The following is a 15,889-nucleotide window of genomic DNA, read 5'->3' as shown; positions in this document are numbered from 1 at the left end:
CTCAAAGATAGAGCTGCTGGAACCATAACAATCTCTTTGTAACTCTACATGAGATGCAGTAAACAAAAAACACAGAAGGGATCAGAGTGAAAAAATAATGATAAAAGATAAACCAGCAAGCTTAATATCAGCTCCTTAAAGGACCAAAACACCATAAAATACAAGGCAGTTCAGTACTGAGAAAGGTCACCTGACCTCCAAAGGTTGAAGAAAATGGGGCTAAGGCAAGAAGCCAAACACGATGTGATAAAGGCAGAGAGCTGAAGCCCTGATGCTATCTCTGGCTCTTGACAGGAAACATCAAAGGGCAATACAAATACTAATGGGCAGGGTTCTAACAGAAGCCACCCAACTGTCACGTTTCGTTATATTTAATTGTTTTGTATGTGTACATGTGTGCCATAGCACATGTGTGGAGGACAGGATGTCCTGTAGGAGGGGGTTCTTTACATTTTATGGGTTCTGTGAATAGAGCTTAAATAAAAAAGTTTGACAATGGGTGCCATTACCCACTGAGCCGTCTTATTGGCCCTTAAGAGCTATTTTACAAATACATTTAACATTTTCATAAACCTAAGATCTAATTTTATAAATCTCCCAGAAATTACTGGGTATAGGATGAAATTTCCCACAATATTACCTGAGGCCACACTCTGATAGCAATGCCCTAGAGTATATGACTCCTGACCATGAGAAAGGTCAGAACATTTGGTGAACTAACCAGTTTTGAACTTCTATCCTCTGCATAGCTATTCACAAGTAACCATGACCTTAAAGACTTTTAAGAAGGGGCTGAAGAGATGGCTAAGCAGTTAAGAACACTGGCTTATCTTCTAGAGGTACTAAGTTCAGTTCCCAGCAACCACATAGTGGCTCACAACCATCTGTAATAACGTCTGATTCTCTCTTCTGGATACATGAAAACAGAACACTCAAATACATTAAATAAATAAATCTTAAAAGAAAAAAAATAAAGACTTTAAGGAATTTCCCACTAACCTGTTCTCCTATTATTAATCACACACTCTCCCCAAAAGCATACCTCTTTAGAAATAGGCCCTAAAAATTTCAATTCAGAAGTAACCAGGAGTAGTCCTAACACAGCAAACCACACTGATAAGACTGCCCTGTGTACCAACCCATCATCCCTCTTGCTCTAACAGTCTTTCCCAGAATTTTGAACCCCTTTAGAGAAAAGACCCAGTGCTACACAAAAAGAAGACACACAGAAGAAACAAGTTCCAGGGCACCAGCTTTCAGTACTCAGCTGGCTACCTAAGTAACCTTGACAGATCTAGCCCTGACCTATCAAATAAAGCGTGATGGGGTAGGCATCTTAGCAGTGTGTACCATGCAGTGGACAACTCCCAGCAAATCTTCCTTTCAATAGACCCTCTTTCTTGGTTTGGTTCCTTAAGTTTTTAAATCTACAATTTTCAATGAAACTCTTTTTCAATGAGATACAAGTTTTCTTTCTTTTGAGACAGAATGTCATTTTATGGCCCAAGCTATCTAGATCTTAAAATCCTCCTGCCTCAACCTACGGAGTGCTGGCATTATAGGTATCTGCAACCACAAGAGACTGGGGATCAATTAAGATAAGGTTCCAGAAGACAAGGGTAAGTGGGGAGAGGAGCACAGCCAAGGATCCAGGGAAAGCCTTATACTCTGATTATCCAAACCTCCCTCAAGTCCAGTTTCATGTTAAGACATCTATCTACTCACACTGTACATATCCTAAAATTGTCTGAACTTATATGCAGGCCCCTTTCCATGTAACCCCACTCCTCCTGTTTGACCCTCCCATAGGAGGCACATTCTTAGCCTTGTTCTGCTTATATTTAGACCCAACTTTAGGGTAAATCCTCAACTCACTCATTGTCAATGTAACAAACAAGCCAGCAAAGTGCAAATAACACAGTATCTGATAGGGCTAGTGATCTATACATCCTGAGCCCTAGTCCTATAGTCTGAACCTCAGCTGAGTGTAGTTGCACATACTTTTAATTCCAGCACTTGGGAGGCATAAAGACTTATTTCTGAGTTTGAAACCAACTGCCTATACAGTGAGTTCCAAGACAATCAGGCTCAAAAGGAGAGACCAGTTTCAATGAAATAAAATTAAATTAAATCTGAATCTTTTCTGTATTGGGACAACCACCTCCTTGTCTCATCCCCAGGCCCCCTCATCCTGTAGGATTCCCTCAGCACACAGGAGCCCAATGGCCCACATAACAACACCCCCGGCAGTTCAAATCTCTACTCACATTCAGAACATCTTGCCTGGGCTGTGGAGGCTCAATACATGTCAAGAGCCTGAGCAACAAATCCATGATAGCAGAAGTTCCTATGTGTTTTATAATGAGATCCACAAAATCACGCTTCTTTTTCAAGAAATCCACAATCTAGAGGAAAACAAATCAAACTGAAAGATGAGTAACTTCAGACACACACTCTAGAGTGACCAATATTCCTCAAATCCTGCCAGATAGCTTAACAACAGGCAGGTACTGAAACAGCAAGTACAAGGGGAAGCTGGCTAACAACTGCAATGTTCTGTCCTGCACTGCCTCCTAGGACTATTTATTTGTGTCTGTGAGCCCACTGCATCTATTAAAACCACATCACACGTCCTAGGAGAACTTCTCAAAGTGGTGGGTTTTGTTTTTTGTTTTTAAAGATTTGCTTGTTTATTTATGTTTATGAGTAGACTGTAGCTGTCTTTAGATACACCTGAAAAGGGCACCGAATCCTATTACAGATGGTTGTGAGCCACCATGTGGTTGCTGGGAACTGAACTCAGGACCTATGGAAGAGTAGTCTGTGCTCATAACCACTGAGCCATCTCTCCAGCCCAGCAGGGGTTTTTTATTTTTGTTTTTGTTTTTTTTTTGCCACAAATTTTCACTAAGCCCTGGAAGGTGAGGATTCTAGATGAGAAATCCTAGGTTCAGACATGTTAGTATCTCCTACAACTAAAAAGGAAACTGCCCTAGAATTTAAACTAAGATCTGCATGCCATGAGAGTCGCAGGACTTCCACTGAGCTCCACAAAGAAGCTCAACAGCCAGAACAGCTAGAATTACAACCACCAAGTAACTTCAAAGTGAGACACTACACTGTTTGTGTAGAACAATGTCAAACAGACACACCTCTTCAAGGAGTGGCAGCCATGCCATTCACAGCTGAGCCCTACAGAAGTCTCTGAAAGGAAGGGTGAGGGGAGGAAAAAGTCACACATAGCCACACTACACCGTAATTTCGTGGCAGAATCACTGGTCCTAGAGCCTAGAGGCACAAAGCTTAGATGGTGCAGTGAACAATACAGCATGGACTACAAGGACTGTACTATAGATTTCACTGTTGAAGGCTAAACCACTTAACACTGCCAACAGTTGGACACCCTGTTCTAGAGGCTGAATAGTACCTTCCTGGTTAAGTCATTGAATGTGGACTTTTGTCATCGCTGGAAGTGCCTGTGTCCTAACCAACACTACCAAGCAACAGGAAACAAACTTTTGTCAAAAGAAAAGCAGCTACACACGCAGCACTGCTGTACTCTCATTATCATCCACGGGACACTAGCTGGAGAGACAAGGAGGAACCAGGTGACAGGACTCTTCATTCGGGTTCAGCTGACACACATCACCAGACAGATAACAGAACTGACTCTGAGCCCTGGTGTCAATAACACAGAGATTCAGAAAGTCTTCCACAGCAGATATAAGATAAAAACATAATAAAGCACGCCTTACTATTGGAGGCACCCATCCCTGAACTAACTGTGCCAGGGTATGTGATGGCTTGCAATTGCCAATGATACTTTGATTTCTATGTGGAGGGCAAAATGGGAGACAATCTACACTACTGAGACCATAACTTGGGGATTGTGACTCAAGGCAAAGGATCTTCCTCCAACACACTTGGGAAAGTTGCCCTATTCAAAAAAATATCTTACCTGAACAAAAAGAACACAATCCTTCTAAAATAAAACATGGACCCAGTCTTAACAGAGAACAGAACATAATGGGCCTAAAATAGTTTCAGTCCTTTCATGTGTGCCAAGCATAGAACAAGACCAAGTCACTGGAGACTACTGTTCACCATGACGAACATCAGGTCTGACTGGCCAGATCACGTTCACCTCTGCTTGCTGCAACTGCTAATCTGTCAGCTGGCACTCAGCATCTGCTGCTCTAGCTGTTTCTTGGAAGTGAGCTCTTGTACTCTTTCACAACAATATCCACTAGAGAAACAGTTCTTCAATCCCAGCAGGCAACAGCATGAACTGAAAGATGTGCTAGAAACCTTCACTGTCAAGACTCCTGCACAGCAGGGGTAGGATTCAAGAACATGCAATGCTTAAAAAAAAAAGTTCTCAGGTGATGTTGGTGACACTAATCCACAGGTCACACTTGGCGAATCACTCCTTGGGAAATGGCATTTCCACATAAATCTGAATTAGGAGGGAAAAAGGTGTCAAGGGGTGGTATCTGTAAGAATATTGAGGTGTATATCTTTATCCAGTGCAATAGACTAGGAACTGATGAGACACAAGGGCATCCAGGTATCTAAGATAAAATAAATTACCAAAGTGTAAAAAGCACTAGTCAGGAATTCATTTTCAGGAATACCTGATTTCAGCCTCTCTCGAGATCATCATTAGGGAATAACTAAGCAAAGTCAACTGTTAAATACAAAGGGTCATGAGATATGTACTCAGATTCAACCTGCTGCTCTCACAAAAATGCTTCTGATTATGTGTTCAGAGAAGTCAAAGTATGTTAACAAACAGTGTTGAAGCCCTTCAACGAGTATGTCAACGGAGAAGAACTACTCCTTAATGTGCAAACCAGGGTTGCTCAGACTGCTAACAACCTAAAATACACTCTTTTGTAGAAAATGGCCCTCAGGCATACTCAGAACACTGCAGCAAAGTTCCTGGCATCACCTTGAGGATGCACAGCCAAGATACTTACCTTTGAAAACAGTATTTACCTGTTCTGGTTTTCTGCTGATAAGAATACTTAGCACCTTGCTGAAGAAACTGGCGAGTAGTGGGTTCAAGGGGGACTCATTTAGGAGGAAGCTATATAACTTCATTAGCAAGGACTCATCTTCTCCCAGTCTATCATTCATCTGGGAGACATCAGATGTGAGCAACTCACAAGATATATTTGGATACCTAGAAGAACAGGACATTACATTATCATCTAATGGAAACAGTTTATCATATTAAGTACAGCACACACCAGGAAGGTCTCCTAAAATTCTATCAAATCATCAAAACCATCTACAAGGAATTAAGAGCACCTTCAAGCCATTCCATCCACCACTAAGTTAAAAGACATTTTCTACTTTGTCTAAAAAATTGCCTTTAAATCAAGTGAGATGGCTCAGAGGTTAAGAGCACTGGCTGCTCTTCCAGAAGCCCTGAGAGTTCAAGTCCTAGCAACCACCTGGCTTTCAACCATCTATAATGAGATCTCATTCCTAGATGTGTGTGAATGAAGACAGAGCACTCATATACATAGATAAATCTTTAAAAAAAAAAAAAAAAGAATTTGTTCCCGTTTCAACACAACTACAGTGCAGAAATAGGACTCAAGAATCAAATATGCCACATTTTAACAGAAGAACTTCTCAGTGAGGGTGCAGGGTCCTGGCATAGCCCATGTGGATGGAGAAGTAGCAAACTCTGAGACAAGTTAAGGGTAGCTGGTTTCCAGGAAACTACTATACACAGTAGTGATGATTTGAGCCTGCAGTAGGTTCACGAGTAGGCCACAGCTCAGTTTAGGTAGGTTACAAGTGGTATGATAAAGTTCTGATAAGCTATCAAGTGTTCCGTCTCCACCCCATCTAAAGAAAACCCCCATCGAGGTATACAGAAGGGGCAAACAGGACATCAGCCTGAGGTACTGGTGGGGGGGGGGGGTGCTACACATACCTATGCTTTAGATAAGAGCCTTCAGTTAGGGATTGGGCTGGTGCTATGTATACAAATGCTAAATTCTGAACCCCAAGATCTGATTGCCAGTGATAAGCAGATTCTCATGTACACCAGACTTTGTTTATAAACCTTGCTCCCCAATTTAAAGCTATTGGTTAAATAAATGGGGCTATAGCCAATTATTGGAGAGAATAGAGATAGGTGGGGTTTCAGTTAGTGGGCTGGGGATAACAGGAAGGGGGAAGGAAGGAAGGGAGGAAGGGAGGGAGGGAGGGAGGGAGGGAGGAAGGAAGGAAGGAAGGAAGGAAGGAAGGAAGGAAGGAAGGAAGGAAGGAAGGAAGGAAGGAAGGAAGGAAGGAAGGAAGGAAGGAAGGAAGGGGAAAAAGAAGACAGAAGGAGAGAACAGGAGGTGTCCATCAGACTTGGCCAAGTGAAAAATGTCCTGCGGATGGACTAATGGAGCAGTAATAACCCAGGCAAGACTCAAACAACAAGTACTTGGGGAAAGCAACTGGAGAATTAACAATCTAGCCTATAGAAAAATAGATTAGGGGTAATTTGCCCAGTAATTGTGCTAATGCTGATTTAAAAATCCATAGGACTCTGCCTTGATTACTGGAGGGCTGTCTGGGTCATTAGTAAATAACATTTTAAAAATCATTTAGAGCTATCCAAGATCTTGTGAAGCTAGGGACATGCAAGAACCCATCCCACAGTCATTCTACACTGTGATCTCACTCATTAGGCTACAGACCCACAGATAGCAGCTGGAATCTGCTCTGCATATAACTCCTCACAGCTTCTTAAAAACCTGCAACCTTGCTGGGCAGTGGTGGCACACGCCTTTAATCCTAGCGCTTGGGAGGCAGAGGCAGGAGGATTTCTGAGTTCGAGGTCAGCCTGGTCTACAGAGTGAGTTCCAAGACAGCCAGGGCTGTACAGAGAAACCCTGTCTTGAAAAACCAAAAGAAAAATAGGAAAAGAGAGAGACAGAGACAGAGACAGAGACAGAGAGAGCAGGAAGAAGATAGAAAAGAAAGCAGAACTGCAGGTATGTAGGCATGTAGATTACACTACCCAACAGCAGTCTCCTGGAAGGTTCTGCTCCATTAGTCTCCCCTATACTGTAAAACAGGCATTCATCAATGCCACAGCAGACTTCTCTACTGTAACCACTGCCAAGGGAAAGAAATACACAGTGGTTACATCTACAACTATGGAATTCATACAAGGATCGCTTCCTGCCTTGTCTATTTTCCAGGGGTGTACTATCCTTTACCCTCAATTTGTAGGCTTGAAACACAATGATGAAGGGCTGACATCAAAAAGGTGTTTAATGGGTGACAGCAACTTTTTTCCTAGGACAGTAGTTTTCAACCTTCCTAACCCTGCTACCCTTTAATACAGTTCCTCATGTTGTGGTGACACCCAACCACAAAATTATTTTTGTTGCTACTTCATAAAGGCAATGTTGCTACTATTATGAATCCTAATGTAAAAACCCATGTTTTCCAACCGTCTTAGGAAACTATGAAAGGGTTATGTGCACCCCAAAAGAGTCAAGAACCACAGGCTGAGAACTACTGTTCTAAGATAAACTGCAGAAACTTTGCCAATTCTTCCTATGTGCTGTAGAACTGGGCATCATTCCTAATAGTGTACACAAAGATCACCATTCCTTCTATTTGGGAAAACAAAACACCTACACCTCTCCTGCCTTTGGCTACCATGTGTTCTCTTGCTGAGACATTACCTGAAGGAGATGCCTTGGCATTGTCTTTCACTCTTTTTCAGAGCCATTTCAGCCAGGCTCTCAGGACCCCAATCAATGGAACCGATACTGCCATATGCAAACTTGGGGATTCATATAAACTTGGGGATTCATATAACAGCAGTATCTGATTATGCTCTCTTTCCTCCTTGAAGCCTTTCAATAGAAAGCCACTAAAGTGGCTTTCTGGGTGGCAACCGCTACCTGTTTTCCTCTTGCTCTGGCTACTCCTGAGTCCCTAATTTGGAACCCTGATCCAGTTAAGAACCTCCATCAATCAGCTCAACAAGTGACCTCAGCTAACTCAGGTACCCATTCACCTGCTGTGATTCCCTGTCTCTACTTCATGCCAACCAGGCATCTCAAACTTGACAAGGCTGAAGCCAAATGCCCATCCTTCCTCTTGACATCTATCCTTAATGTTACAGCTATTCCACCATCACTTATCCTAGGTAAAACTCCAATAGTCCTTCCTTCGCGATTTTGCCTCTCGACCTCACACCAGCTCCTTCAATTCCAACTTCATTTTACATGTCTAGATTCTAACCACTGTTCCCCAAAAAGGTTACTGAGACCTTTCTATGCTGATCACTACCTGCTTCTTAACTCAACTTTCCTTTCTACTCCAGTCCCCCAGTGCCTACATCCTCAGACTAGACATACTTGCAGGGTAGACAAGTATAGCAGTCAGGACACATGTATCACTCACTGCTCAAAGTCTTAGATGGCTTGTTTTGGAGGATGTTTTGACCTCACCCCTGTCCCTCTCTCTCTTCCTGCTCACTTCCAGTCAAGAAGCTGCCCTATTGTTCTTAGGGTATATGAAATACTCAATACACTTTAGGGCTTCTAGACCTTTGGCCTGGCTGCTCCTTGTCAAACACTTACAGTGACAATGTACTTAGTTCCTGCATGGCTCCAAGCAAAGGCTTCCTCCAGAATCCTTCTACCCACCAACTTCAGCTGTCCTAGCCTGCTTTCTTCTCGAGAGGGCTTCTCTGACAAACTATGGTTTTACTTCTTACTCAGGCTCACCTAGACCACAACTATCTTAACCCTGAAAAAGTTTTGGATTCCTTCTAAAAAGCCCTCCATTCTAATACAGAAGGTTCAGGACACCCAAGGCACATTTAACTCTAATAGTGACTTTGCTTGCATCAGGGGCATAGTAGATAAAGTACTGCTCCACCCAACTCAACTGCTGCTCCTCCAAATGGCAGCATCCAGTACATCCAGAGGGCTGTGTGAGAGAGGTCGCCTGTATTACAGCTTCAAACAGTACAGCAACACAAAGCAGCACCACTGCCAAGCTTTCAGACCCACCAAGCAGCCTTTCCCTTCAGTAAGTAAGCACTTCACAAAGCGTGTGGCATTAGAACAAATAACTTCATCCAGAATGTGAAGACAGACAAACCCAAGAAGGTAAACCACTTGTCTGCTCACAGCTTCTATAAAGAGAGAGCCATATCACCCCAGAAGGCTTGCATGCAGGCCCACTACCCTGGACCTATTACCACATCACCTCCACTCTGACCTGGATAAGCTCTATCTAACTTACATGTTAGCTCACTGTGGCAGGAATTCCAAAGCAGCAAAGTGTTCAAGAGAACAGAGACATGTTATTTTTATGCTATATATGTTTTTCTTCCCTTAGAAGACACCAGTTTCCACTGATTGTTGAATGTCAATCTTGGACGCTAGTGGAGAACCTCAAGAACCCAAGCCTCAATAAGTTTAAAGGCAACAAGGAGTACTTTGCTGACAGCATAATTCTCTCCCAGAAGAAAAAGAAAAAACTATCTGAATAAGGCCAGCCAGAGGCAGGAAGGGAAGCTTCTAATATGTTAATTCCTGCCACTCTGCTATCTGTTTAATGGATCATAACTGGTTTGTTTCTGAAGGGACTCTCTATTTTCAGTGTGAGGGGTGTGGGCCACTTCACCGATGCTGGGTATGGAAATAACTGTAACCCCAATTATTAACAAGCTCATGAACATACTCAGTGTTCCCAAAGAAGTGACAGTAAAGGATTCTCATTTACTGTGCCATGCTGTTTGTATGCAGATTCAATTGAACTAGCCACAGTAGGTAAACCCACTGTTTTATTATGTCATTTTCTGCTTAAATATAGCTTCACTGCTGTTCACCAAGACCCACAGAACCTACACGGAAAACTCACCCAAGGAAGGGCTGTCTTCCTTTTACAATCAGAGCAAAGCTCTTAAAACCTAAGCTCTGACTAAACCTTTAGGCAATCTTGGCCGGTCAGACTTCTGGCTTCTTATCTGGAAAGCTGAGAAGATACTTACTTGAATGTCTTACTAATATGAGAAGTTTGTCAATTATAAAGCATGTTGTACTTCTGGCGAAGTTCGGAACCTTTTAGATGCCTATGACTCACTGGAGTTGGCTCTAGAATCAACTGTGTACCCCATAAAGCCTGCAGATCTTGACTATCTTAACTTGTCAATGGTTACAGTGGCTCTAGGGGTTTTTTAAACAGCAAGAGTAATTATTTTCTACCCCACCCTAAGGCAAAGACTCCATTTTCTTACTTGTATCGGATCTTCTCATCCATGTCTTGAGGTGGCTCTTCTATAATGAATGAGACTAAGTCTTCCAGACATTCTGCTTTCAACAGAAACTCTATGAGCTTGCGGTTCTGTGCTTTACACTCCTGTAAGACGTCCTCCTCATCCATTAGCTCCTTCAGTGTTACATCTTCTCTCTCTAGAAGCGTGTCTATGTGGGATGATGAGTGAAGATCAAATTTCCAAAACATGCTGTTCTAAATGAGATGAAGAAAGAGTTCCATAAAATTCCAGCTTTACTAATTTTCCACAAACAGAATTTCAGTTCAATTTTGGTCTGCAATGCCAACTTGGCATTGACACAAAAATAAAGCAGTTTCACACTGAACCTACAAAATGATTTCTTAATGAGTAACACTGGCAGGATTTTTTCCTTCTCAGAAAAACAAATTAAAGATTTTATTTATTGGTGTTCATTTTAGACTTTTTTTTAAACTTATTTTTCTATGTGCATGACCTGCATGGAACGGTCACGGAAGCAGAAGTTGTTGGTGGATGCTCCAGAACTAGAGCTAACACATGTTTGTGAGCCACAAGTGGATGCTGGGAACTGAAATTACATCCATCCTATCGCTCCATCCTAGAAAATATTTTTAGGAGCAGGAGAGATGGCTCAGCAGTTAAGAGCACTGACTGCTCTTCCAGAGGTCCTGAGTTCAATTCCCAGCAACCACATGGTGGCTCACACCCATCTGTAATGAGATCCAATGCCCATTTATGGTGTGTCTAAAGACAGCTACCGTGTATTTATATAATAAATAAATAAATAAATAAATAAATAAATAAATAAATAAATAAATAAATAAATCTTTAAAAAAGAGAGAGAGAAAATATTTTTAGTTGGCTAAAATTTTGAAAATGTTGAATGCAAAAGCTTGGAATGATTTTAACCTATAAAAGCAATTCATCCAAGCTAGGCTGGCACATACCCAAAATTCTAAAATTTTCAAAAGTGAGGTAGGAAGATCACAAGTTCTTGGCCAGCCTGAGTCACACAGCAAGAACCTGTCATTAAAAAAAGGGGGGGAGGAGGGGGGATTCATTCATACTTTAAGAACTGTTTTGCTGGCTAAGCAAGGTGGTCTGAACCTTTAATCCCATCATTCTAGAGGAAGATGTGAGAGTATCTGTGTGTTTGAGGATGGCCAGGTGATCACTAGAATTCCATACAGAGGCCTTGTCTCAACAAATAAAACAAAAAGAATGCTGAGGGAGGTCAATGTGGCTCAGCAGGAAAAGGAGCTAGCTGAGTAGCCAGAGGACCAGAGTTTAATCCCTAAGAGTCCAGGGTGGAAAGAACTAGCTTTTCCAAGTTGTCTTCTGACCTCCACAAGCATGTTGCCCATTAATTTAAAAACTTTTTAAAGCAAAAATATTTCATGCTTCAAATTCTACCACTTGGCAGGCTGACGCAAGAAAATTACTGCATGTTCAAGTCTAGCCTGGGCTAAAAGAACAAAACTGGAGGGAGAGGAAGGGAGGGAGGGAGGCAAAAAGACTAAGAAACAGAGATAAAGATCAAGAGACAGAAAGCAACTCTTTTTTGAAGTTTGAAGAATAGATTCTTCAGAGAATTGCCATCTTCAGCAACAAAGGAGGCATAACCAGAACCTTCTTTATTACAGAGGGAATGAACTATAAAGCTGCAGGTGAGTTCATTAATAGATAAAAGTCTGAGGTCATAAAGTGCCAGAAAACTAAACTTTTGAATTTAATTATTGAAGAATTAAGACAAACTATCCTAAGTCTCTAAGAGAAATAGCTGACAGTCAACCTCCAACAACACTTTAGGTATTGTCAGTCTTTCTTCAACTTGGTCTCCATGCCCACAACTATGAAATGCTTGTTCTTCAAGCCACAGAGCAAAAAAGGCACTCATTTGTTACACATGGAATGTGACAAGGGTCTCAAAAGGCCACTTCTAACCAGAAGGCAATAATGAGCTGCAGTCATCTAGCTCGGGCCTCTCCAGTGACAGAACCATTCAAGGTATGCTAGACTCTAAAGGGCTCAGAGAGACTTCCTGGAGTGTATGATAAGGCACAAGGCTATCGTGTACCCAAACAAAAGTTCTCCTTCAGCTACAGCTTAGCCATCCATGCAGTCAAGTGCATCCTGATATGTCTACCGCCAGAAAAGCTCACCAATATCTACATGTTCTTACAAGCAAAGGCAAAGAAAGGTACTATCTATGTAAAGCAGATCTACCTTTATACCTGTGTGCTTTGCTAAATCATCGATACTCAATATTCTCAAGAACATTTACCTAAAATCATTTCTTTAAAAGTAGAAAATTTATCAGGGTGTGATGGCACATGCCTTCAGTCCCAGCACCAAGGAGGCAGAGACGGGTGGATCTCAGTTTGAGAACTTGGTCTACAGAGTGAATTCTGATGACAGCCAGGGCTACAAAGAGAAACCCTGTCCAAAAACCAACCAAACAAACAAAAACAAGCACAAACAAATAAAATAAAAATAAGAGGAATTCTAGAGGCAACGTTTACTCACACTCCTAGTCACTCCTAGTCAGACTGACTGAGCCACGAATGAGGGATGAAAAGGGGCTGTGCACGGTATGTGGTTCAGGGGGGTCCACTTCACAGGACAGATGCTGCACCTGACTGTCCAACAAGCAACCTCATTAAGAAAGTTCTCAGGGCACAATTTCATAAAGCAATACCGCCAACTATCAAGTATTACCAGTCAATTTATAGCACTTTTACATGCTCTCAAGGACACTGGCAATTCTGCTCATAATCTTGAACCCGCAAGAAGACTGAGAGCCAAGGAAGGACAAACAGCAGCTGCTCAGTTCACATGACCCAGATTCACACGCCTCACTTGAGAGGGATACCTGAGGGAGGGATGGGAAAGCAGACCACACAGTCCACAGGAGGAAATAAGGCAGAGTTCCCCAGAGAAGCACAGCCTTTCATGTAGGCACACAACATGACAATACGCTAGAGAAATGCAGCTTCCAACATAAATGCAACAAGCACATAAACAAGTGACCTTCCTCATCTTTGACAGGATGCAGAAACGGGCATAGAGAAGACCCCTGGCAGGCAGCAGAAGGTATTTAAGCAGCAGCTGGATTTAAATACAATGCTAATTCTGATTAGAAAGTTATTGCAAAAATGGCAACAAGCAACAGAAAACCAGTCCAAAAAAGCCAATAGAGGGAAACCTTAAGATGTATATACTGCTTTGCTTTTCAGATTTGTCAAAATGAAAACAAAACCCATGTCATTCATCCTAATCAGCCAACAAGCACAAGCAGTACCAGAAGATAATATGAAAGGGGAAGGGGGGGCAGCGATAGAGAGATGGCTCAGCCATTAAGAGCACTGGCTGCTCTTCCAGAGGACCTGGGTTCATTCCCACTACCCACACAGGAGCTCACAAATTCTTTAACTCCAGTTACAGGAGATCAGATAACCTCACACAAGCATACACGAAGCAAAACACCAATGTATATGAAATAAAAAAATAATTTTTAAAAAGGAGGGGGAACAAGGGGAGTTTTTCTTTTTTATATTCCCAAGAGAAAGGGGAGAGGCTATCCTTGTTTACGGGTATGAAGCCACCCCATCATTATTATCTAAAATCTTCTATGAGAGTAGCTGCTATTCATTTATTTGTAAACCTTTAAAAATCACAAACTTGCTCTCTCCGCCATCTTGGCGCCTGTGGAGGCCTGCTGGGAACAGGACTTCTGAAAGCAAGTATGTCTGGAAGGCTGTGGTGCAAGGCCACTTTTGCTGGCTACAAGTGAGGTCTCCGGAACCAAAGAGAGCACACGGCTCTTCTTAAAATCGAAGGTGTCTATGCCCGAGATGAGACTGAGTTCTACTTAGGCAAGAGATGTGCTTATGTGTATAAAGCAAAAAACAATACAGTGACTCCTGGAGGCAAACCAAACAAAACCAGAGTGATCTGGGGAAAAGTAACTCTGGCCCATGGAAACAGTGGCATGGTCCGTGCCAATTTCCAAACAACCTTCCTGCAAAGGCCATTGGACACAGAATCCGGGTGATGCTGTATCCATCCTGGATTTAAATTAATGGAGAGTAAATAAATAAAAGTAGATTTGTAAAAAAAAAAAAAAAAAAAAAAAATCACAAACTTTTTAAAAGTGTATTTCTACAGCTTCACTACTCCAGAGTTGTGGGACAAATGGTTCTAGGTCCTCCTGGGCTTCCTAAGACCCTATCAAAAGAACTCAGAGCACAGTTTGCTACAGATAGCTGCAAAATGTGATTACAGCTCTAAATTATAAATCAAGTAGATTTACCCACACCAAGTGAGACTGCCCAAATCATATTCTTAGTTGGGAAATGCATCAAATATAGGATTTAGAAAAAGACTGATTAGTTACAATAAAATAAGAACAGGGTGGGTTGGCAAACACACCCAACCCAACCCAACCTACCACCTGCCAATTAAAAATGGTTTTGACACTCTTTAATAGGGTTAGGTTTGAGGAAAGGATAGAATTGGAGAAAGGAATGTGACAGAGATCATCTGTGGCCCACAAAACCTTAAGTATTTACTATCTGGTCATTCACAGAAAGTACAGTGTCTTCCGACCCATAAGTAGTTCTTCCTGACAGCTGTATTCTAATATCTCCTGAACCCATCCAGGCAGCTACCTAACCCAAGGCCCCAATCGACCTGGCTGCAGCTGTGCAGCTAGCTTGCTCTAGCCTCCTGGGGTAGCCCCAGGCATAGGATCGCATCCAGCTGCATACACAGGTAGGTAGTGGATAGATGAGAAACTCTACTATGCTGTGCCATTAATCAGAAAACCTACATACATTCCCCGTCCACCGCACCCCACCCCCCTTACATTTAGCTTGGCTAATGACCAGAATGGCCCTAAAAGCTTATATAAGTAAAAAACAAAAGAGGTCTTGATTCTCAAATTGATACACAGTAGGAAGCTACCTGGAGACCCAATCCTTGCCCAGGATGTTACAATCCACCCAAAACAATATGCCCAGTGTTCAGCAAGACTATAATGACCTTCCTACTAGACTTCTAATCCCTATATTTTGAAGTACTTTTCTAAAATATAAACTATCTTAAACATAAAATGTAAAGGTTACTGTAAAATGATTGCTTCCTTCATCACCACACTAGACAGGTCAGAACATGAAAGTATGTCAATGTTCTCCACATTGTGCATGTCACCGTCTCAACACCAAAATGCAAACATGGTAAGCTCTCCTAGCAAACATCACCTATTTTGCAGCAAGCAGAATTGACACAACCAGCCCTGGTAAATAAACTAGTTGTCCCTGGGTTGGTACTCTTTGAAGTAAAATGAAGCTAGATACAAAATAACAGTTACAAAGTTCAATTACCCACCTCAGGTAAAATGCAGTTTTTTAAGAAGTGCAACTATTCAGATGGGCAGAGCTCTGTGAGTTTGAGGCCAGACTGATTTACAGAGCAAATTTCCAACTCCAGGGACCCTGCCTCAAAACACAAAAAAACAAAAAACAGGGATGGTAGCCTGAGACTATAATCATAGCACTTAGAAAGCCAAGGCCAAAAGACTCTAAGATTTAG

At 42.0% G+C, this 15,889-nt stretch overlaps 1 protein-coding gene and 1 pseudogene across 8 annotated transcripts in view; one reads left to right on the top strand and one right to left on the bottom strand.

Annotated features, from left to right (window-relative positions):
- Ppp6r3 (protein phosphatase 6 regulatory subunit 3) overlaps nt 1-15,889 on the bottom strand; it is a 115,847-nt gene that overhangs the window by 57,490 nt on the left and 42,468 nt on the right. For 7 of the 8 annotated variants that reach the window (XM_052194154.1, XM_052194182.1, XM_052194193.1 and 4 more), the window contains 3 exons: nt 10,280-10,512; nt 4,999-5,185; nt 2,268-2,405 (listed from right to left, as the gene is read on the bottom strand). In XM_052194154.1, coding sequence (XP_052050114.1) covers nt 2,268-2,405; nt 4,999-5,185; nt 10,280-10,506 — 552 coding nt within the window. In that variant the 5' untranslated portion in view covers nt 10,507-10,512. The remainder of the gene's footprint in view (nt 1-2,267; nt 2,406-4,998; nt 5,186-10,279; nt 10,513-15,889) is intronic. The other variant, XM_052194172.1, reaches the window with a different exon arrangement.
- Nucleotides 13,984-14,378, top strand: LOC127693393 (60S ribosomal protein L35a-like; annotated as a pseudogene).

The sequence above is a fragment of the Apodemus sylvaticus genome, chromosome 1 (assembly GCF_947179515.1).
Source record: "Apodemus sylvaticus chromosome 1, mApoSyl1.1, whole genome shotgun sequence".
NCBI classification, from domain to species: domain Eukaryota; kingdom Metazoa; phylum Chordata; class Mammalia; order Rodentia; family Muridae; genus Apodemus; species Apodemus sylvaticus.
This window is presented reverse-complemented; position numbering and strand designations above follow the sequence as displayed.